Source organism: Gopherus flavomarginatus, chromosome 1 (assembly GCF_025201925.1).
Source record: "Gopherus flavomarginatus isolate rGopFla2 chromosome 1, rGopFla2.mat.asm, whole genome shotgun sequence".
Lineage (NCBI taxonomy): Eukaryota > Metazoa > Chordata > Testudines > Testudinidae > Gopherus > Gopherus flavomarginatus.
The window spans coordinates 308,569,574-308,592,541 of NC_066617.1; the positions used below are offsets into that span (position 1 = coordinate 308,569,574).

The 22,968-nt window shown below is 40.8% G+C and overlaps 1 protein-coding gene across 6 annotated transcripts in view; it reads right to left on the reverse strand.

Annotated features, from left to right (window-relative positions):
- The window catches only part of VWA8 (von Willebrand factor A domain containing 8), a 274,959-nt gene that overhangs the window by 39,553 nt on the left and 212,438 nt on the right, over positions 1-22,968 (reverse strand). For 5 of the 6 annotated variants that reach the window (XM_050946839.1, XM_050946858.1, XM_050946824.1 and 2 more), the window contains 2 exons: positions 21,640-21,721; positions 17,986-18,190 (listed from right to left, as the gene is read on the reverse strand). In XM_050946839.1, coding sequence (XP_050802796.1) covers positions 17,986-18,190; positions 21,640-21,721 — 287 coding nt within the window. Of the gene's footprint in view, positions 1-2,986; positions 3,073-17,985; positions 18,191-21,639; positions 21,722-22,968 lie in introns of those variants that run through there. The other variant, XM_050946868.1, reaches the window with a different exon arrangement.

The window sequence follows — 22,968 nt, forward strand, 5'->3', positions numbered from 1 at the left end:
CACCCACATTGACCTGGGACAGCAAACTGCGGCCAGTGGGAGCTGTGACCAGCTGAACCTGCCAACGCTGCAGGTAAACAAACTGGCCTGGCCTGCCAGGGTGCTTACTTTGGTGAGCCACGTACCAGAGGTGGCCGACCCCTGAATTAGAGTCATTCCACCAACACAGGGCTGAAATTCAGACTAAAAATGGTGATCAACTGCAAGTTACTTCTTACTGCTGCTTAAAAAAAAATAAAGTGCATTCTCCTTCCTAACACTTAGTTTCCTAGAACTGTCTTTACCACAAAGTAGGAATCCTGCTAAGGTGCAAAGAGAAAGCTCATTTTACCCTCCTCTCTCTCCTAGCACAGTTGTACACCACAGGGAAAAAATTAGCTCAATGTTTTGCCCTTTTAGTAACATACAGTACAAGTAAATGGGACAATTTATCAGGGCTTGGGAGCGGAGTCTGGAGCTGGAGCGCAGAGTAGCTCCGGCGCAGTGGAGCTGCAGGTTTTTGCCTGTAGCCTTTGCCAAAGCCCTGCAATTCATAATCCTAGTCAAAGGAGAATGTTTCCTTTTCTATCAAATGTAATGTTTCAGTACTGAAAAATTAATAAAATCCAGATTGTACTTGAATATCAGTAATTTATTAAGGGACTTTTTCCCATACGTCATTTTGGGAGGTGAATATTCTTGATATGAAAGAAATAATAAACAATCAAAAACAGGATGACTCAAAGGATGAAGGATTATGTTTCCCCATAGAATGAAGTGTCTCCTTCAGTGTCTGTGTACAAGACTATGGATTTTCCTGGACCTAAACTGTTTAAACTGTAAAAAGGATTTATAAAAATGTTGCCCTAGGCTATGTTTAACAGTTCATAAGAACATCTTTCCCCAGAACATTCTCTATATCAACACTATAGTGAATATATATTAAAAAATGAACTGAATTTCCTACTCAGACTAAATTGATATCAAAAGTTGCTATATGCATGTTGGTATTTAAGTACAGAGCAGTGTTCTGTGTTGCTCTTTCTCTTTAATGTAAAACCGTTTCTGGTGAAGATATGAAGAAAATGTTTTATAATCAGCATGAGAGTAGAAAACTGCTGGGCAGGAAAGGGACTCAGGCAAAAAAACAAAACCAAAAAAAACCCCTCACTGCTTTTATTGCTGTAGCGTCCTCCTGCTTTCATTAAAGTTAATGGTAAAACTTCTACTGATGTCAATAGTGCTGATTGAGCCCACAGGAAAGGGTCATTTTCACATAGAAAGGAGTAACACTATCCATAGTTATCAAGAAAACACTAATGTATGTGTTATTTTGTGTGCTTTCAATACTGCTCTAAAGCTACTAACCATCATTATAGTACTAGTGTTAGTGTGGTGAGGCGGCTGCCCCACTCCCATGCGAGAGGGGGCTAGAGTAGGCCAGAGCGGCTGCACAGGCCGGCAGCCAATCAGGGCCGAGATTAGAGCTAGCCAATCAGGGCTAGGCTAGCCCCTATATAAAGGCTGCCTAGGAGAGGCTTGGGGGAGCTGAAGGGAACTCCAGCCTGCTACCTGCCAGGCCCTAAGGGAAGGGCCTAGCCAGGTGCAAAGGGGCCGAAGGGGAAGCATCCTAGGGAGAGAGATGCACAAGGGGAGAGGAGGAGGACAGGATGGCTGCTGCCAAATGATCCCTGGGTTGGGACCCAGTGTAGATGGTGGGCCTGGGTCCCCACCTTCCCCCTTGCACGGACACCCAGCCAGTGGATGTGGCAGTAGTGGACTGCACCAGACCCCTAACACAAAGGGTTAGACTTTTGGGTGTGGTTGACCACTGTGGCTGGAGTGCAGAGAAAGATTGCTGTTAACCTCTCCTCCCCAAAAGGGGGTGAGGATGGACTAGGAGACACTGTCAGAAGGCAGTGGCCTGAAATGGATGTTGCTGAGCGGGGAACGATGTGGGTCCAGACACCAGCAGAGAACAGATGATGGACGGAACACCACCAGCAGAGGGTGTGCCCCAGGAACTGAGCTAATTCCCAGAGCGACCGGCGGGAGGTGCCATGGTGGTGAATCCCAACCCTGTCACAGTTAGTGATGGGTGAAATAGTCAGAATGGTTTTGATTGTTGCTGTTGAAATTTGCCAGGTTTGGATGTTGTGTAATGCCTGTAAAACTGAGGCATTTTTGCAAAATTTCAAAATGATTAGATAATAGTTCATGCAAAATGTTTTTCACTATCTGAAGATTGTGAAAATATCTAAAAGACACTTTTGCTTAAAAATTTTTCTCTTACCAGTTTGAAAAAAGCTACTATGAGGATAAGGAGGTAAAATGGAGACAAAGTTCATAGAAGCCACAGATGGAATTAGAAAGTCCCCAAGTGCTTTCCCAACTCTGGTCTTAATACTACCTTACATTTACAACAAACATTAATTTAGTAAACACATATTATTACATGTATACATGGAGATTCTGGGTCGCTTGCTGGTGGATTCTCTGCAGCTTGAGGTCTTCAAACCAATTTTGAGGATTTCAATAACTCAGTCCTGGGTTAGGGGTTGTTATAAAAGTGGATGGGTAGGGTTCTGTGGCCTGCCTTGTGCAGGAGGTCAGACTAGATGATCATATTGGTCCCTTCTGACCTATGAGTCTATGAGTCTATTCTGTTAAGTAACATGCCACAGGTCATACAAATCAGGAATAGAACCTACATTTCCTGGTTAAAGCCCAGCCCTACTGAAGTGTATAGGAATTTTAACATTCAAATCTATTGGGCCAGGATTTTATTCCATGACTCTAATGCCTAATTTTCTGAATCTGTAAAATGAGGAACAGTATTTCTGACCTACCTCTTTTCCTGCCAATAGACATTCAAAACCATGTATATTTTATGCTTTGGTAAATACCACTGCCCTTACTTTACCAATTCTTAAACCAAAGACAGAGTGAGGCTTAATTGTCTTGCCTGTGAAGCATTCTGTTGTTTAGAGATTCAGGTATAGGAATGGAAGTCAAGTGACCAGTTTTCTGATCAGTTGCAGTTGTATGACAATGACCATATCATGTATCTTCTCTGAACCTCTGTATTTCAATCTGTAAAATAGGAGAAATAATATCTAGCTGCTAAATGTTTGGAAAGTAATATATAAGTGTGACACAGATGGGAACAGAATCAATGGCTTCCAGGAACGTGTTTAAACCACTAGATCAGATGTAGGCAACCTGTGGCACGCGAGCTGATTTTCAGTGGCATTCACACTGCCCGGGTCCTGGCCACCGGTCCAGGGGACTCTGCATTTTAATTTTAAATGAAGCATCTTAAACATTTTTAAAACCTTATTTACTTTACATACAACAATAGTTTAGTTCTATATTATAGACATATAAAGAGACCTTCTAAAAATGTTAAAAGGTATTACTGGCATGCGAAACCTTGAATTAGAGTGAATAAATGAAGATTCGGCACACCACTTCTGAAAGGTTGCCAACTCCTGCACTAGATCATGTGGATGTGATTGGCACCACCTTCTCATGCTTTTTCCAAATTCACAAAGGTGAATTTTCACATGAAAGTGGCGTTTCAAGTTCCTGCATGATTCCTTTCTAACAACTCAGTCCACCAATCTGTCACAAAAAGTAAACATTTCAGGGGGCATGAAATCATGCAAAACCAACTGACAAACTTCTGAACAATTTTTGCTAACCGTTTTTATCAGCTTTGCTCAATCCTAGCACCTTGAATTGCTCCTACAAAATCTTAGAAGTTGATTAAATAATTTACAGGGGCAGGAAAGGCAAGAGAATGTTTTTTGAAGGCCAGTGTTTTCATAGAAAAGAAAAGAAAAGATTTCTGGGCAAGAGAAGTTGAACTGAATTGACATACTTCAAACCCCTCTGAACAAAGAGGCTGTTCAGAAAGCCAGAGACAGATTCTGTAGCTCCACAACAGTATCATTACCAATCTACTCTGGGCAACAATATGGATTTTTTCCTATTTAAGAAATACCACTTCTAGCCAGCAGGAATTCAGTGAACACCGATTAGTATAAAAAAGTTTATTAGTATTACATTTCTCATTTATTTATTTAAATCTTGCATATGAATTATTGCCTTCACTAGCTAACCTTTTATTAGTCTTTATCCCAAATCGCTGTCTCTTTGCCACTCAGATTTACATACACACAAGTTCATTATTAGTGCTCCATGTCCAAATCGTCAGTAATACAACAATGTTCTGGACCTTATGCTATTCTAATATAGGCACTTTCGTTTATTGCAGGAAGGACAATCATATTAGTGTTTTGCATCCTATTCTCCTAGCTGAGGTACAAAATCCCATCCTCCTCTTGTATTATTTTGACATTATATGTTTTGTGGCAGAGAACCTGTAGGTGGCAGATGTACCTAAGTAACGATTCAGTCAGTGACTGAGTCAGTCACTAAACCACTTCACTGGTGATCTATTCAGTTTCTAAAACAAATTGAACCACAACTAACAGCATTTGTCTAAGACCTAACCACCTGTATAGTCAGTCAAAGTAAATTTATAAGACTATTTGCAATGGAGCCATCTGGTGACTCAATAATGTTATCCCTTCTTGAACAGCACATTGAGATGATCTCTGCCTTTGTCAAGGAGTAACTCTCAACATTCATCTAAAAAAACCAAATAAACTACCCACTGTTAGGCCTTAGGAAGTGCGGGGCCCAATTCGAACAGTTTAGACGGGGCCTCAGCAGGAATGACTTAAATAAAACATGTGGGGCTTGTACTCACTAGGTGCTGCTCTGAGCCTTCGGCGGCACTTCGGCGGTGGGTCCATCACTCACTCCAGGTCTTTGGCAGCAATGAAGGACCTGCCGCCAAAGTGCCGCCGAAGACACGGAGCGCCGCTGGGTGACTAAAAATTAAAAAGGCTCCTCTAGCCAGGGAAGGGCTTCTCACTGGGTTTGGGGCCCAATTCAAGGGAATTGGTGGAATAGGCCTAAAGCCAGCCCTGGCTCCGGGACCCACCGCCAAAGTGCCCCAAAGACTCAGAGCAGAAGGACACCTGCTGCCGAAGATCCCAGGCCCCCTGAATCCTCTGGGTGGCCCTGGTAGTTTGATCAAAACATCCTCATCCATTACCTTGTCACCTCCTCCTTATTTTTACAAGGGATCGATGTGTTCCTGTACTGTCTCTTCGGAATGTGTTTACATAGTTCCTGTACCATCCTCTCAGGTCACAAATGTGCTTACTTGGTTAGTTGACACCCAGCATTGCTAGTCTATTAAGGCCTACTTTGGTTCACCATCTTTGGTTCATACTGTTTGCCATGTCTAGGACTCCAGCAAGGCCTTCACTACCAACTGGCCTTCAGTACTCACATCATCTCTCCTAATACATCTTTTTTTAATATCAGAGTGTATCAAATATTATCACTGAAGAAACAACACGTCATCTTCTCATATTACAAAAACAGTTTCACTGATACAACTCCATCAACAACTTTCAATGCTCCTTTCTTCAGTTCCCCTCTTTCTTATTCTCTCCTGAGTCTACACAAATAATCTTACTGGTCAGAAACATTTACCTATCTCCTTGTAATAGTAAGAATTAATGAGTTAAACATATTGCCAGTCCTAGCACATTGATAGTTGCATCTCTGCAGTGGATTTACCTACAGAGATGACAATCATCTTGTGTTCCTGCAAAAATGGCACAACTCCTTTAATTTTTTAAACTATATCATGAAATTCTAGCAACACATAAGCACTATGTCTCTAGTAAGAAAGCTGCATAAACTCTAAAAAATGTACCCACGCAGATCTGAAAATGCTGAAAGCATGTTTCCTCTATTATATGATGGTTTGGAACATACACAGTATATTGGTCAGTCATAAATAAAACAGGATTATGAGGGAATCAAAATACTTTTTTTAGTTAATCATCTTAACCCTATCGCAAGCTGAACACACTGAAACATTGAAAAGACACGGAATCAGGCATCTTGTTCTGCTTCAACATGTTCTTTATTTTATTAACACACGTAAATTCCATTTTTTATCTGCCATCACCACAAGTTTCCAAGTCATTTTTTTGTTTGAAAGATTATGAAGTTATGGCTTTCCTAACATGCTGTTCCACCAAGTAACAAATGACTACAGCATATAGATTGTGGAAGAAATACTTCTCATTCTCTTCTCAAAGAACTCCTAATTACTTTCTGATTACATTGTATGGCAGTTTATTTTACTACATGAAAAAGAAACCATGCTAAATTAATGCTGAGTCTTTTAAAATTATTGAGTGAATCTATTACATAAATGAAATTTCAGAAGCGTCTAATGACTTAGGAACTAAGTCCCATTGACTTTAATTTGTTACTTGTGACTTAGGCCTTCTTATAAATTTTATTCACTGTGTGGGACAGCATTATGTGAGCCCATGTAGATCTGCCAATGTACATCAATTCTTGGATACAATATCGCTGATATTCCAAATGCCGATGATAAGATATATTGTGACTTTTAGTGATATGAACAAACATCTGAGACAAGGATGAGTCTCCCATAGTCATTTTCATTTGGGATCTAACCAGGATTTGAACTCAGGCTTTCAGAGTGAAACATTTAACCAGATTCAAGAACAATATTTGACCATTTTATATTCCTGATCTCACCAAGCTGAAATGAGAACTGATTTACTTGAAAAATGAGCATCTCATGTACTAACCTGGATACATCTCAGAATACAGTTTCTTTTAAATTAGCCCAGAGAGTCAATAATGGGAACAGAGCTGAAGGGAAGCCAAAGTTTCTGATTTGCAAACAAGGGAGATTTTACTTGCAGAAGAAAACTTGAAAGGAACTGCATATGAAAGCAGAAAGATGATGATTTTCCACAGCCTTTGGGCCCACAAGCTAGACCAAATGTCAAATTTTCCTTAAGAAAGTACGGATCTGAGATATTATAGCTCAGCTTTGTGGAAGAGACTGAACTGCTGGCTTTGTTTTACAGGTGAGCCACCTACAATCTAGTATTACTGTAACATATTACGTGATCTAACATTTTGATACCTTGTGTCTTTACAGTGATTACAGAGTAAGTTTAATAATGGCAGAACTATTTTTGTTTGATAACGTGTCATCACTCTAAGGCCACACCACACACTGGTGCAGATACTTTGAGCAACAGCACTAAAGGATGATTTGTTTGGGCAACAGATTATTTCTGCAAGCTACGGTCTCCCACATTTCTAGGGGAAAGAAAGAGGCACTTTGTACTGGATCTCTCTGCTCTAGGAGAAAGCTGGGATTGTACCCACTTACCCTTTGTCTCTTTTCTTTAATTAGTTTGTAAAATCTTCAGGGCAGGGACTGTCTTCCGTTACGCGTTTCTACAGTGCCTACAATGAGGCTCTGATTTCAGTTGGCAGCCCTGATGATGATGTCACTGTTTCAGGATAACTACATCTGTATTCCCTCGCTCTGTGATCCACTCCAGGAGTGCCAGTCAGGTCTCAGGTTTCCAGCCATCACCTGTGTCTGGACTGGGACGCTTTGACTGACTCCCTTCTAAAAAGAGGCACTATCTCAAAGGACAATGACAGTGTTTTTACAAGAGGCCATACAGCTCTTCCAAGCAAACACATTAAAAAAAGCTTTACAGACAAAACATATAAAAAACAATAAACAGATGTAAATCTACACTCTAAACACCCAGAAATCAACCATCTTCTACCTGGAGAGTCTGACAGCCCAACATCCCTTCCAACCCCTCAGCAAGGGTTGGGACCTCCCCTTTTACAGAAAGGCATGTCCATTTGCTAGGGTTGCCAGGCATCCGGTTTTTGACTGGAACGCCCAGTCAAAAAGAGACTCTGGTGGTTCTGGTCAGCACAGCTGACTGGGCTGCTAAAAGTCCGGTTGACTGCAGCTGCCAGCTCCGCATAGCTCCCGGAAGCAGCTGGCATATCCCTCTGATTCCTAGGCACAGGGGCGGCCAGCGAGGCTGTGGGGGTGGCGCCTGTGGATGGGGGCAGCACATGGAGCCACCTGGCCTACCCTCCACCTAGGAGCTGGAGGGACATGACAGCTGCTTCTGGGAGCTGCCTGAGGTAAGCGCCGCCCAAAACCCGCACCCCAACTCCATATCCCAGCCCTGAGCCCACTCCCACACTCAAACTCACTCCCAGAATTCGCACCCCCCTCCCGCACCTCAACCCACAGCCCTGAGCCCCCTCCTGCACTCCAAACCCCTCACCCCCAGCCCAGAGACCTCTGTTGCAGCCCAAATGCATCATTTCCTGGCCCCATCTCAGAGTCTGCAACCCCAGCTGGAGGCCTCAGTCCCTCCTGCACCCCAGCCCCAGCCTGGTGAAAATGAGTGAGCGAGGGTGGGGAAGAGCGAGTGATGGAGGGAGTAGGGATGGAGTGAGTAGGGGCGGGACATTGGAGAAGGGGTTGGGCAGGGGCAGAGCCTCGGAAAGGGGCAGGGCAGAGTGGGGCAAGGATGTTCTTTTTTTCTGCAATAGAAAATTGGCAGCCCTACTATTTGTTGAATCAAAAGGCCACAAGTCAGTTCAAGCTCATCTTTTTATATCAAAAGGCCTTTCTTTTTTCCTAGTCTCTGGAAAACCCAGGATGAACCAGGATATGCAAACCACCCCAAGGGTGGAACTTCTCTGGAATGTTTAGCCTTTGTGACTTGCCTTAATCCTGGAGAAGTTGTGCTAACCCACCCCAGTGAAGCAGAACACAATCATACATAAACCACTCATACATTTAATAAAATAGTCCCCAAAGACATTGCATGGAGTTGCAACATCTGTCTCACTGATGATGATAATGAACTGAGGGAGGAGCTGAGCTGCTTTCACCCAGCAGTGAGTTTTGAAGTCATGAACATGTCGGGGTCTCTAGGTTGTTGGCTTTCTAGTCTCATTCTCCACATAGGTGCTGACCTCTGAAACAGGTAATGGACGTATCTGCTATTCCTTTATCTCCTTTAGAGCCAATCACCCAAGCCAGCGGGAGGCCACAGAATCAGAGTGGTGTCAGTCACCATGTTTGGCAGAGACTTCCCATCATTGAGAATCAGAGAGGATCCTGGATGGGTCAGAGCTGGAATACCTGGAGCTCATGAAACTGAGAATTCCAGACATTGACTGTGCAGCCTTCACTCAGAGTATGACTAATTCTAAAATCCCCAGTCTTCATCTCTTTCAGAGTCCCTTGTTTTACTCACAGAGTGAAATTTTCAGGAATTTGGGGTTCTCCCCACCTGGTCTGACTCTCACAAATATGGTTATTCCAAATGCACGGATACTTAATAGGATGAGAATTGTTTGCGTTTTTAGCTCACTGATACCCTCATGTGGTCAGAATAAGCAATTATTCTCATAAAAGAAAAATATAGAAAATGTTAACCTTTCAATTAATGAACAAGAAAGTCTGTAGCTACATGTAGTAAATGATGTCATTTAAATATCTTCCCTTTTATCAGATACAAAGGATTGCAGCCATGTTCCGCACAAACTTCATTATAAATATGGCATTTAATGTCATAGGCTCATTTTTCAAGGCAATGTTAAAGAATAAATCTCCCCTCTACTCCATCAACACTAACTGAAAAATATTTCAGACAAAGGATAAAATTTTCCAAAGCACTTAAGTGACTCTGGACCCTAACTCTCTGTTCAAAAAATATTACAAGCTCTTAGACCCTAAGTCTAACTGAAAATGGGACTTCAGCTTCTAAACACCAAAATCACTTTTGAAAGTATTTGGGAGCTTTTTATAATTTTACTCCCAGTTCAGCAACCTGGGTTCCAAACTGAGTTGATGCATGTGAGCACAAGATTGAACCAATGTCTTTTCTGGGTGTAGAGCATGTGCAAGTTGCAATCATATAACAGTCTCAATAACACCTAACTCTAGAAGTAATTTGAGCAACTAAGCTTTTTTTGTGCTAAACTTCCTCAAGCAGTATAATATTTTACAGCTGCAGGAAATTAATGGAAATAATGAGTTGGATAAAAATAAAAGTATTAACCCACTTAAAAGGTGAATAACTTACTATAGAGTCGCTTACGCACAATTGAAGAGAGGAAAGAAAAAAAAGGATGCTCCAGGACTGTGTGAAAATTATGGAGAATTGAGTATGCAACTACAACTTATCTGCCCTCAGACTACATGAGAGGAAAGGGGGACATCTCAGAGATAAAGGAAAAGACACTGCCATTAAAACAAAAAACAAAAAAACCCAACTCTCTAGGATTCTTTTCCTTCAATAATACTCTGAACTTAATGTTGCTTTGGATTTACTCCAAAGTAATTAAGAGTAATTCCCTTGTATTGCATTGTAATTACGTGCAAAATAAGTGTTGCCCATCTTTGGATCTCGAAGTATTTTACAACATTAATTAATATACCATCACAGCACCCTGATGAAGTAGCTACCAAGCCCATTTTACGGATGAGGATACTGAGGCACAGACTACTTAAATGACTGGCCCCTGGCTCCAGCTGGGGTTCCCAGGGATGCTGCCGCAGAGTGGGGATCTTGTTAGACCCCTTAGTCTTGGCTCTAGCTAGGGGTTCAGGCACTGGCAGGCTTCCTGTGGAGCTGTGAAGCCTGAAACACGAGCAGGTTTCCAATGGAAACCAGTCTGTGTTGCAATGAAAGTTTTTTCAAATTTGTAATAGATTTAGTGAAACATTTTACTACAAGGCATTGGCATTTTTCAATGAAACTATGTTTCACCTGAACTTCCAATGACCTCTACTGGGAATACAAGACTCAAGACCCCTAAAACTAATTTTTCCTCATGTGTGATGAGGTTAAGGCTTTGCTGTCTTTCTCTGCTGATCAATCATTAGTCTATGAAAATTCTCATTTTAGGTTTTCCCCCCTCACTTTTTTCTCCCATTTCCCCTTGCAGTTTGAATTATTGGTATTTACAATTACGAGTCTTAGATATGTTGCTGAATTCTAAAACTTTTGTTCTCCTGACTCTGAAGACTAGGCCTCTTTAAGGCTATGTCTACAGTACGACTAAAGGTTTGATTTCCTCTGCCCGTGTACATATAACCATGTTAGCTCTCATCGAACTCTGGGAGCGGCAGTGGAGGCATGGCTGAGCTGTGCTGAGTAAAAGCTACAATATTTTTTTTCTGGGAGGCTGCAGTAAATTTATATCTTCGGACATGTTACTGGTAACACAGATTACTTCAACCATACTTGGGGTGCATATTTCAGTGGTCTGCATGCACTGTGCTGCATATTTTAGTGCAAAATGTGAAGATTACAGAATGAAAAGGAGAGTCTCTATTAGCGCTCACATTTTCTAATATATTTTAAATGTTATACAGTGAAACTAATTTATGGCTTATTATTCACTTGCAGCTAAATCTTGCACCACGTATGCAAAAGATCCCAAAGGCAGGGGAAAAAAGTGCTTTAGTTTTGGTGGGCTGAAGGCAAGACAGGAAGGATGAAGGGAGCCTTCAAGTGTTCCCCAAGTCCCCCTACTTAGGGTGCATGGAAGGAGCTGGTGGATCACAACTGCACAGATCTCAGAATCAAACAACCCTGGGAGAGGAGAACAGGAGGTTAAGGGGCTACTGCAGTCATGAGGCTCCTCTTTTTGGTGACTGGAGGGCACTCTATGAACCCCTACAGTGGGCAGCCCATTGACAGAGTTTTGACCTTTAGGAGTTAACTCTTGCAAGGGAAAACAGATGTATATTTTTCATGTAACTATATCACCTATAAATTTTAATGTTCCTTTAAAAATATCAGTCTGAAATAATGTGGGTCTACAAACACTATTATACACTAATCACAACTGTCTGGTTATTTCGTGGCATTGCTACATGGCAGAGTTAAGATTGTTTGGATGCCTTACCTGTACATTTCCATACCTTAACATGCTTGGATTTCTTGTAAATTTATCCCTACTTCTGAATTTCCTGGGTTTATAATGCTTATTTTTGGGATAATAAATTACTGATGTTACTCAACTTTAACAGTTTTTGAGAGTATATATATTTTAAATGTTTCTAAGTACACAACTTGCATCCATATTTGTTCACTCACAATTTCCCCAAATCTAATAAACGTTCATAAATTGTTTGCAGAAGAAAGCTTGAATCTTGGGGGGGCCATAATCTCACTATGCAAAGCTGCCAAACCCACTCAAACGCTGTCTAATCAAGAAAAGTTCTCTCATTATTGCATGATTTCTCAGTTAGGGTACATCTACACTGCAATAAAAAAATTCATGGCACAGCCGCAGCTAATCCAGGTCAGCTGGCTCAGACTGAGGGGCTAAAAATTGCAATGTAGATGTTTGGGCTTGGATTTGGGCTTGGGCTGGAGCCCGGGCTCTGAAACCCTGCGAGAGGAGGGTCTCAGAGCCCAGGGTCCAGCCTGAGCCCCACAGGCCCAAGTCAATTAACCAGGGCTCTGAGATTCTGAGACATAGGGTTTTTTTTATTGCAGTATATGTGCACCTCTAGGCACATAAAAGCAAAGGGCATTAAATTGTTTAGTTATTGGTGGAGGGGATTGTTAATTATTGTGAACAGAAACATATTGTCCTTTTCAATGTTTGAGCTGGGCAATATGATAAAATTAGTTAGTATTTTATGTGGCTATGTTTAAAAGACATCATGTTCTCTGACTTGTTCTTTTGAGTGCTGCGAGGAGAGCTGTGAAGCCATTTTGCTTTGCTGCATATTACTTTGAGAAAAATCAATTTACTCAGTTACCTTGAATTTTCCTCAATCTGTCTATATTGTACTCTTCACAACAGCAAGCATGTGCTTTATGCTCTAGCTCTGAGCTAACTGGTCTTGGTACCCCAGATCTGGCCACATTACAACATAAAGATTTAACATCCAAAGTCTTAGATAATCTTTTGCAGGCATTTTCAGTTTCTTCAGTGCGAGGATGTCAAGACTCCTAGATTCTATTTCAAATTTTCCTAGAGATTTGATGAGAACTTGAGCAAGTTACCTGACTTCTCTTTGTCTTGGTCTCCCCATATGCAAAGCAGTGATAATACTTACCTCAGACAGATCTCATGAAGAGTAGATATGTCTGTAAGGTTCTCTGAGATGTGAAGTATTGTATAAGGATAAAGCATTAACTCTCCCAGTTACCTGGGTAAAGGCACAGCCAGATTCATGTTTTGTGGGAACACTGAGTGTCACATTAATAAAGTGCCAACTGGCCAGTGCTGAGGCCAAAAACACCAAAACCCTCCATGATGTTTCTCTTTACTGAAAACAAATAAGTAAAACAATCAACCATTCTTGAGAGGGGTGAGTCCACCATGAGGTGTGGTGGTTGGCACAAAGCACCTCATCTTAGTGTACAGTGGGATGACCAATAGTTTTCTGTGATGTCCAATTTAATGGGAGCATGAAGATAAAGATTTCTTAAAGTTGGTTGACAAAAGTCTGAATGTCTCTACAGAGTTGAGTAGTGGGGGGTTGGACATTCGCCTGGTTTGGCCTCTTGCCATTGGTGGTAAGAGGGACCCGAAGGAGGTTCGTGGCTGCTCTGTGCTTTGTGCCCTCCAACAGAAACTGCTCTTCAGAAGACTATGATCTCATGTGCATGAGATGCATGTGCACCGACAATGGGATGCATACTGACACATACTTCAAGAAAAACAACTCTCCTCTCCAACTACCACTGTTTTTAAAGGCAAGAATTCTGGTTTGGGATAGAGCAGCTCACTTCAGCAAACACTCGTGGTGCCCAAAGCACAGAAACTGTCTTGAATCTAATGGACAAGTTTTTATGGTGATATTATATAGATTGAGACTGAGAATTTGGCCACATGTCACAATGGATCACTTAGCAGCATAGCTACAAAGACAAAAATTCCATGAAGATATGAGAGTGCATTGGTCAGATGTCTCTGATAAGCCACCAGTGGCAGCATTTGTTTTGGATTTTGGGGGTCTGCAATGTGTAGGAAATTTTTTACACATCTCTTGCAATTTTTTTAACCTGAGCACTTTATTTGCACTTGTATTTACCAGGGACTGGTGTTTCAGATGTTTTATTTAGGCTTCTGAAAATGTTAACATTTTGACTATAATTTTCTACACACGGAATTCTGACCCTGAGTCTAAGTAAAGCAAGTTTCATGTTCCAGTTCTGGCAGCAATTTACAACAGTAAAATGTGAAGAGTACTGACCACATGGAATGTTGCTAGATGGCAACTTATCAGAAATGAGTAATTTATTTTAATTCTGTACTTGGAGATGGAAAGCTAGCTCTGAATGTTTCAGCTATATAAAGTACCTGATGTATAATCACAGATTATTAAACTCTGCGCAACTTCTAAAATGTATCTCAAAGCTTGTAATGTCTAGGTTTCTCTGTGTGTGTGTGTGTGTGTGTGTGTGTGTGTGTGTGTGTGTGTGTGCGTGCGCTGGACTCGCAGAACATCTAGTAACTCCATTGACATAAATGGGTGCCCAGCACTTTTGAAAATCTGGCCACTTTACTAGGTGCCTAAATATAATCGTAGAAGCCTAACTTCAGACACCCATATGTAAACATTTTGGCATATTATATAAAATCCCTGACACACACAGAGTCCAAACATTTTATGAAATAGGGAAAATTTACAATTACTTTTAACAAGTAATTTTACTTTTAGAAACTATATTTTGTAGCCTCACGGTTTGGCTTGAACACTGAGTGTATATACAATATGAAACAAATATTGACAGATTTGAAGGCTAACAAACGATTATACCACTGGATCCCAATTGATGAATATAAAGGCAAAATGGAACAGTTGTGTTTTTGCCTAAAATCTATCCATATTTGTTTAGCCTCGTGAACTGCTGTAGCTAAAGAAAGTTCAGAGAGTCCTTGTTGACATTTTATTTAAATACTGTTTGTTTTCCATTTGTTTGCCCGTTTATGTGCATACTGCCTAGTTCTGAGGTTTAACGCCTGCTTGCAGAAACCAAAGCACAAGTCCAGAAGCTAAAACTAAAACTTGTTTGGAGCCTGTCCCCAGCTATCAGAACATACTTCCTATCAGAGACTTTAAACCATTTTGCTTCCAAGGACAGAAGCCTTGCAGATATGTTGCGGAGTTTGGTGGAGGGGTCAGAAATATCTCATTAAATACCCAGGAAAAGTCCAACAACTTGAACAAATGTGATTGCAAGACACTTTTGATTCTTCACATGTGTGTATTAAGCAATATTTAGATGCAGCTATTTTAGCAGACCAGCTCATCGGTATCTCCTGAGGCCAAGGTTAAATTCACATTTCTTGTTTCTTGCTTTCAGACAGGGTAATAATTTTTACTTTTGATAGAGGATAACTTGAGAACATATTTATGCATTGCAATATCATCCCTTAGCTTATGAAAATAAATACCATGTATAAAACAAAGCTATTACGTCTATGTCCATTAAACGGCTAACCTCATATGGAAAAAGTGCCTTTTCATTTCCCTACACCAGGTAAACTTGTATTTCACAATGTGCACATATTGTGTGCCAACATCTTTTTTAAAAGATAAGTTAAATGCCAAATGCTAAATTATTTACTTGATGCGCTATAAAATGCTGTATGCTGAAAATAATGCATTTTGCAGGAAGTGTGATTTGTAATATCTCAAAATCCTGACCTTAAAAAAAAATAGTAGTATAAAGTTGAAAAATGCACAGAAATGAATATGGTCTGAGTTTCTAGACCAAAATGTGGAGTTTCTTCTCAACCTTTCAGTTCAAATCAATGTTATATACTTTTAAAATCTGACAGTGTTGACAGGAGACGTATTGTCTGCATTGTCAGAAGGAAGAAGTAGATGTGCTAAGGGGATTTTTCTATCTCTAACTTTTAGAATCTTATAGCCAACAAAGTGGCAACGTGTCTGGTAGTTAGGAAGATTTGGTGTCAAGAGAACTAAATTCTATGACTAACTTGCCACTGAGTTACCCTGTGAGCTTGGGAAAATCCTGTAGCCTTTCTGTAATACTTATTACTCAATGTTGTAATGTGCTTTGACATTTTCAGATGAAGTGTACTTCGCAAGCACAAAGTAGGGTTTTTTTTTTAAATATTCATCTGAGTTGACTGAAATTCTAGTAATTCGATGAGACTGAATCAAAAGAGAGCTACAGAACAAACTAATTAAAACCAGTAATCCTGACACTGTTCTTCCAAGATAAGAACAGTAATATTTTGCTGTTAACCACATCAACCAAAAACAACGAGGATTCTGGCACCTTAAAAATAAATAAATTTGTTAGTCTTTAAGGTGCCACCGGACTGCTTGTTGTTTTTGTGGATATAGACTAACACAGCTACCCCTCTGATACTTGATACGCATCAACCAAAATGCTCTGATTAAAACCGACTGTATTTGGCCATTAGATGGCACTAGCTCTACTTTACTGACAATGAAAATGTCTGGTATTGGTAAAGCAATAAATAACACAAATGTGGTACTGGAAGAGTGTTTTTTTTTCTCATGACTTTTATGAAAGGCATTCGCTGAGCTCCAGTAACAAGAGCAGGTCAGTGGTTGCACAAATTTCTATAAATGCAGAACGTCTTGTAGAACGGGAGTTGGGGTAGGAAGAGTGAGTGAAAGGAGAATTGTACTTTCTGCCTACTACATCCAATTTATACTTTCGGGCTACTGGATCTCTTGAAAATAATGTGGAAAGATTTTATTTAGAAAATATTAAATCTACTGTCACATTTGAAAGTGCTGGAAAAGGGGTTATACAGATTGATAACTGAAATAGTTATAAGTACATATAAAGACTACAAAGAGACAAAAAGGGAGTACCATATTTATGGCTACGTGGGGCTATACAGAGGTGTGTAATATATACTGCACAGCATGGCCACTTGGAAATGTATGATAAAAGCTGGGATTGAACTCAAATCCTCCTGAACCTCATGTCCTACTGATTCAAGTCTAGGAAAACTTCTTCTAACTAACAGTATACAGATTATGAGACATTTCAATAGTGCTAATTCTGTACATTATATTGCTGTAGTGCACATACACACTAGCTGATACATGTGTATATATGTTTTGTGTGCGCAAGCAATTTGGCCCAATCTGCCTAGATTCTCATGGGGACAGCAAAAGACACCACTCTCAAAACTGGACCATTCTCCTGCAAAGTTTCAAGTCCCTTTTCCAAAGTATGGAGGTGGTACAGCTCTTAAAACAATTCCCAATAATTTCTTTGAATATTGGAAAAATATCTATTTTGGAAATGACTGAAATATTTTCACTGAAACTTTAAAAAAAAAAGGCTATCATGAGGCAGAAAGCAAGCTTGGAAAATTTCAGCCCAAATGGTTAAAGTCTAGCAAAAATGCAAACCGAAAACAGGAGGATTTCCTGGAAATGTTTAGGCAGCTGTAACAACAGGCATCGCTACCAGAACATAACAGCCATATTGAGGCAGACCAATTGTCCATCTAGCCCAGCATCCTGTCTTCTGACAGTGGCCAGAACCAGATGCTTCAGAGGGAACGAACGGAAAAGGATAACTTCAAATGCACTATCCCCTGTTGTCCAATCCCAGTTTTTGACAGTTGGAGGTTTAGGGATACCTGAAACATGGGGTTTTGTCTCTGTCCATCTCAGCTAATAGTCATTGATGGACCTATCCTACATGAATTTATCTAATTCTTTTTTAATCCAGTTATACTTTTGGCCTTCAGAACATCACCTGGCAACATGTTCCACAGGTTGACTGTGCATCGTGTGGAGTACCTCCTTTTGTTTGTTTTAATCCTGCTGCCTACTACCAGCTCCACCTATAATAAGCTCTTAAAGGACCCCATGACTTTTCAGTAAAAAGATCTATTTGATTTTTGTTGCTGGTCTAGGCCTAATTCTACTTCATGATACTTTTAATCATAATTTATTTTTTAAACAACCTAGAAACTTCAACTCACTGGCAACATTTTGTTAATGTTTTTAACTTGAGATTTTTAAAGTCCTACCTGCACAGGTCTACCGTCCTCTTGTCCAATCATGTTTCTCCAGTCCTGCAGAGAACGCTGTAAGCTGTCAAGTCCTGTCTCCCAAAGCCTGACACTGCCGCCCATATCCACTGTAACCAAACCTACTTTGCCCAGTGGCGCCAACAGAACATCTGTGTCTGAGATCTTTGACAGCCATGATGTATATGGAGAGAGAGACACTGATCTGAAAAATAAAGCCAAATATGGTTTATTTAACAGTCACAATTGACACTAGAGAGAATATTTCTGCAGCCATGGTGCCAATTTAAAAAAAATACCCTTGAAATTTGAGCAAGGTCACAGAAAGTTGTACATTCATGAATATGATCCATCAACAATCCAAGTGAGATCAAGACTGGACCTGGCAGTCCCACTATATTACCCAAAGCACACCACATACTGGAACTAGATAGGGTGGAAAGATGTTTGCATAATACTGATAGCTGAATAAAAGATAGCTAAGATAAATGTAGCATGGAATATGCTGTATAAGTAACCTCTATCTCCAATCTATTTTTAAGGAGATCAGTCCGCTCGTTTTAGAGGAGTGGTCAAACTTTTTGGCCTGAGGGCCACATCTGGGCATTGAAATTGTACGGCGGGCCATGAATGCTCAAGAAATTGGGGGTTGGGGTGCAGGAGGGGGTGAGGGTGAGGGCTCCATCTGGAGGTGTGGGCTCTGGGGCAGGGCAAAAAATGAGTTCAGGGTGTGGGAGGGGGCTCCAGGCTGGAGCAGGGGGTTAGGGTGTGTGGAGGGAGTGAGGGCTCTGGCTGGGGGTGGGGATGAGGGGTTGGGGGTTTGGAGGGTGCTCCAGGCTGGGACCCAAGGGGTTTGGAGGGTGGGAGGGGGATCAGGGCTGGGGCAGGGGGTTGGGGTGCAGGAGGGTGCTCCAGGCTGGGACCAAGGGGTTTGGAGGGTGGGAGGGTTGGAGTGCAGGAGGGGATCGGGGTGCAGGCTCCAGGCAGCACTTACCTTAAGTGGCTCCTGGAAGCAGCGGCATGTCCCCCTTCCAGCTCCTACATGTATGGGCAGCCAGGCGGCTCTGCGTGCCATCCCATCTGCAGATGCTACCCCTGCGCTCCCATTGGCCACGGTTCCAGGCCAATGGGAGCTATGGGGGCAGCACTTGGGGCAGGAGCAGCGTGCAGAGCCCCCTGGCTGTCCCTAAGCATAGGAGCCGGAGGAGGGACATGCCACTGCTTCCAGGAGCTGCGCGGAGCCATGGCACGTACAGAGTGGGGCAAACCCTGGACCCTGCTCCCCAGCGGGATCTCGAGGGCTGAATTAAAATGTCTGAAGGGCCGGATGCAGCCCTGGGGCCATAATTTGCCCACCCCTGTTTTAGAGAGAACAAGGGGGGGTGAAATAATCAGGTCAGACAGGAAGAAAGCAACGCAGAAAAACTGGAAAATGGGGAAGTTGAGCAGAAATCCAAAAGAGCATTTGTATCCTGACTGTTATAACCTCTATAAATGACCTTCATTCAGATGGCAGCAGCAAATTTATTAGTGATCCCAAACTTATCATGCTGGGAATTACAGGAGGGCTCAGAGAAGCGAAATAAAAAGATATGATAAAATTATCATTATAAAAATATTTAAATAGTTGGCAAGGGAAAACACAAATGTAGAAAATTAATGGGAAAAAAACACAAGCTAGCAACTTTGGAAAATAACTTGAAATAATACGGAAAATTTCTCTAAGAACTGGTTTACACACTAAGTGGCACCGATTTAACTAAAGGTGTGAAGTTAAACTGATGTAAGCCTTGTCTACATGGCAAGTTACCGTGCGGGAAGCCAGAGTGTGAATCTACAGCGTACCAGCTTGCCGCACAGTAACTTACCATGTAGACACAGCTACAGCTCACAGAAAGTCTTAGGCTTACTACTACTTGAAATCGTAGCATGCCAAGCTGAGCTCCAGAACTTTCAGAGCACTGTACCTGTTATGCAATAATGTTTGTTATTTTAACTATATTAAATATATGGTGTAGCAACTAACATACCTAGCTTTTTGTAGTTAGGAATGTTTTAGTATATGTATAAGTTTGTGTTATAGGGTATTAGAAATGAACCCTTAAAAAGGAAATGGAATTTTATAATCTATTTGGACCTTTGTACATATTTTTGAAAACTTTAACAGGTAGAATTAATGTTGACATAACATGTGGTATATGTAATTTCAGGCACAATGTTACCTTTTGGGGGATGTTTTGAGAGTTCGAAAATAGGGCTTATAATGGAAAACTAGCTTCAATCTCACTTATGAAGCAACTATCATTGCTCCATAATAAGCAGCACCTCTGAAACCAAAAAGGTTCTGAATACAAGCTACCCACCCAGATTTGGAGGAAAGCCCTAAAGAGGACATTCATCTGTATTACTATGAATTCATACCTTTTAATCTATGTGATGAGGCCCTGCAGACACTGCATTTCCCTGCCAAATGTTCTCTCTACCAATTGATAGAGGACAAAAGATCTAGCTGCTGAATTGCTCTTTGGCTGAATATATTCAGCACACTTAGTTACGCAAACCATGAGAAACCTGGATGAACAATCACTTTTAGATAAAACTACACTGTACTATAAACAGAAATGTAGATTGCTCATTTACATAGTAGATTCCATTAAAAAAAACTAAACTAAAGAATGTCAGTGATGCAAAATGAAGCATTCAAAATTCATGAAATAACAATTCCATATGTACCCTCAAAGTTCAAGTGGAAGGAAGCAGAACACATTTAGGATCTGGCCTCATTCAATACATGCCCTTAAAGATCATATGAAATGAGACAGGTTTTTTTAAAATCAGTACAATACAGTATTTCATACCTTTTGGTTACACACACATGCACAGTATCAATGAAAAGTTGAGAGACTTATTTAAGGAAAGCTTTATCATTGTGAAAAATGATAATTCATAAGCAAAGTATGCTTTTAAAATTATACTTTGGCACTTGTTGAAGTAGGTTGTCAGGTACTGCAGTGTGGAGGCCACACAATCTATCTAAGGTACTCATATAGACTCACAATTTTAAAGGTATTTATCATACAACACCCCTGTGAGGCAAGAAACTGCATTTTACAGGAACTGAGGCAGAGACTGACTTAAGTGATTTGCCCAAGATCACACAGGAAGTCTGGTGGAACAGGAACTTGGAGCCCAGATCCTCCTACCACTGAACTGTCTTTCCTCTCTATACAAGTCCCTAGAGCAAGAAAAATGAAGAATAGAAGGGAGAGATGAAAAGGGAGAAGGAAAGAAGCAGGGAAGATGAGGAGAGAAAGGGTGAGACAGAGAAGAGAGGAAACGGGGAGGGGAGAAAAAGGAGAAGAGGAAGGTACCTCTGATATCAATTGCTAACACCAATTTTTTCCAGCTAATGGATAAATACAACTTTTCAATAGAGGGGTACACCATATACAGCTGCTGAAGAGTTCTGCATATTGGAGTAAAAACTACTTTCACAACATTAAGTAATCCAACAGGTAATAAGGAAACAGTGCACCAAAAACCCACCCATGTGTCACATAAAAAAGTAAGAAAAGCCAATAACTAAGAGAGCTTAATGAATTGTATTTGTTATTCCTACAAGATGAGGCTGTTTTACTGATGGAAATCAGATACCTGGGAATAGGGATGTATTTAAGTTTCTTTGAGTTAAGGTCTGTTACTTCCATATACCCAGCTGTTTGCGGAGGAGTGATATCTGCAGATAGATAAATTTGTTAAAGAAAATGACTTTAGCTGCATTATTAATAAAATATGACACTGTATTTATCAGATTAAATTTAAACATACATTATATAAGACATATCAGAAAATGATAAACTTTCAAATTAAATGTAGGTCTATACCAGGGGTCGGCAACCTCTGGTACGCGGCTTGCCAGGGTGCTTACCCTGGCAAGCCGCGTGCCAGAGGTTGCCGACCCCTGGTCTATACATTGCAATTATTGAATTTTATTACTGAACTATTAGTCAGCAATTAGGAGGCTAGAATAATAAAAGAGCAATGTTGTATAGTGCAGTGGATGTCAAAACAAATAAAGTTCTGGTCACAAAAATGCCCATCAGGCATTATTGCAACCTCTACCTCATTTCTTTTACCTGTCATTGAAGATAATGCATATTGTTCATCCCACTGACAGTATATCTGGGCTGCATTTCAAAACACGGTGCTTTTAAAAATCTTGAAAATTGCAAGGACATATTAACTGTAAGCTAATTTTTTTTAATTAAAGCTGCTGCCTATTAATTTAATTGGGTGACCCCTGGTTTTTCTATTGCGTGAAAGGGTAAATAACACATCTCTATTCATTTTGTCCACACCACTGATGATTTTATAGGCCTCTATCATATCGCCCCCTTAGTTGTCTCTTTTCTAGGCTGAACAGCCCTAGTTCTTTTAAGTCTCTCCTCCTATTCAGATCATTTATGAATATGTTGAACAATACTGGTCCCAGTACAGATCCTTGGGGAACCCTGCTGTTCACCTCTCCTCACTGTGAAAACTGACCATTTATTCCTACCCTTTGTTTCCTTCTTTTAACCAGCTACTGATCCAGGAGAAGACCTTCCCTTTTAATCCATAACTCCTTACTTTGCTTAAGAGCCTTTGGTGGGGGACCTTATCGAAGGCTTTCTGAAAATCCAAGTGTACTATATCCTGGATAACCCTTGTCCACCTATTTATTGACCCCAGCAAGAAATTCTAATAGATTGGTGAGATATGTTTTCCCTTTACAAAAGCCAGGCTGACTCCTTCCCAGCAATATTGTGTTCATCTCTGTATCTGATAATTCTATTCTTTACTACAGTTTCAACCAATCTGCCCGGCTCTGAAGTTAGGCTTGCCAGCTCATAATTACCAGGATCGCCTCTAGAGGTTTTTAAAAATCCGGCGTCACATTAGCTATCTACCAATCACCTGGTATGCAATAAGTTATATACCACA